Source organism: Priapulus caudatus, unplaced genomic scaffold (assembly GCF_000485595.1).
Source record: "Priapulus caudatus unplaced genomic scaffold, Priapulus_caudatus-5.0.1 Scaffold5222, whole genome shotgun sequence".
NCBI classification, from domain to species: domain Eukaryota; kingdom Metazoa; phylum Priapulida; class Priapulimorpha; order Priapulimorphida; family Priapulidae; genus Priapulus; species Priapulus caudatus.
Genome location: NW_014582283.1, coordinates 7,013 through 8,226, shown reverse-complemented (window position 1 = coordinate 8,226; position 1,214 = coordinate 7,013). Strand labels below are relative to the sequence as shown.

The 1,214-nt window shown below is 54.0% G+C and overlaps 1 protein-coding gene across 1 annotated transcript; it reads right to left on the bottom strand.

Annotated features, from left to right (window-relative positions):
- Nucleotides 1-59: 59 nt before the first annotated feature.
- Nucleotides 60-1,093, bottom strand: LOC106819938 (pyruvate dehydrogenase [NADP(+)], mitochondrial-like; the record flags this gene model as incomplete). The annotated part of the gene is given in 2 exon segments (XM_014824505.1): nt 60-169; nt 898-1,093. Coding segments are annotated over 2 exon segments (306 nt in total), but the record flags the coding sequence as incomplete, so codon positions are not given.
- Between the last annotated feature and the right edge of the window lie 121 nt (nt 1,094-1,214).

Sequence of the window (1,214 nt, the reverse complement as noted above, 5' to 3'; positions counted from 1 at the left end):
TAATTGGGTAATTAGGTTCGCGAAGGGTCAGGGGTCGTGGCGCGCGCGCGAGTACGTACCGGTGTCTATGACAACCGTGTAGCTAGGTGGCAGTAGTTCCTTCGTCGGTTCCTCGCACTTGATCTCGTTCCACAGATCCGGGATCCACTCGTTCCACGCCGCCTCATATCTGTAACACGCGCGAGCAACAACGTCACATGTGACACGAGCGCAACAACGTCATAAGTGACACGAGCGCAACAACGTCACACGTGACGCGAGCGCAACAACGTCATATGTGACGCGCGCGCAACAATGTCATAAGTGACACAAGCGCAACAACGTCATAAGTGACACGAGCGCAACAACGTCACATGTGACACGAGCGCAACAACGTCATACGTAAAGCGCGCAACAATGTCATAAGTGACGCACGCTCAACAACGTCTTACGTGACGCGCGCAACAACGTTATACATGACACGGAGCAACAACGTCATAAGTGACGCACGCTCAACAACGTTATACACGACACGGGGCAACAACGTCATAAGTGACGCACGCTCAACAACTTCTTACGCGACACGGTGTAACAACGCTGTATGCCCGACTCGGTGCCACACTGTCATATGTGTAGCAATGATGTTACCCCCTACCAGTGGAAAAAATACACGGGGGCTCGGGGCGATTAGGGCGCCGCTGCCAATGCCAAAAAGAGCCCCGGAATTTGCTAGAGTTGCAAGGCAACCAAATTTTAGAGTGGCTATTTTTCATGGCAGGCGCGCGAGCTTGAAAAGTAGCCCCCGAAAAATAAATTATATTTTTTTCCCTGCCCCCTACGCCTCTATCTACCCTACAATCCCTGTCCTGACCCTCTCCCCATCTCCCCTTCTCCCCTTCTCCCCGACCTCCTCCATACTTCTCGTCCTCCTTGTCGTCTCCCAGACCCAGGTTCATGATGCGCTTGCCTCCCAGCTCGTGGAACTTGGTGTCGAACAGTTTCGCGCACTCGTTGTAGAACACGTATCCGCTGTCGCCCAGACCGAACACCGTGAACGACGTGTCGGCGAGGAAATCTGCCGGTAGCTTCTCATCACTCAGCTGCTTCCAGAAGTCTGTGTGTGAGAGAAAGAGAGAGAGATGAGACAGGAGAGAGAGAGGAGGGAGGGAGGGGAGGGAGGGAGGGAGGGAGGGAGGGAGGGAGGGAGGAAATCTTCTGGTAGCTTCTCATCACTC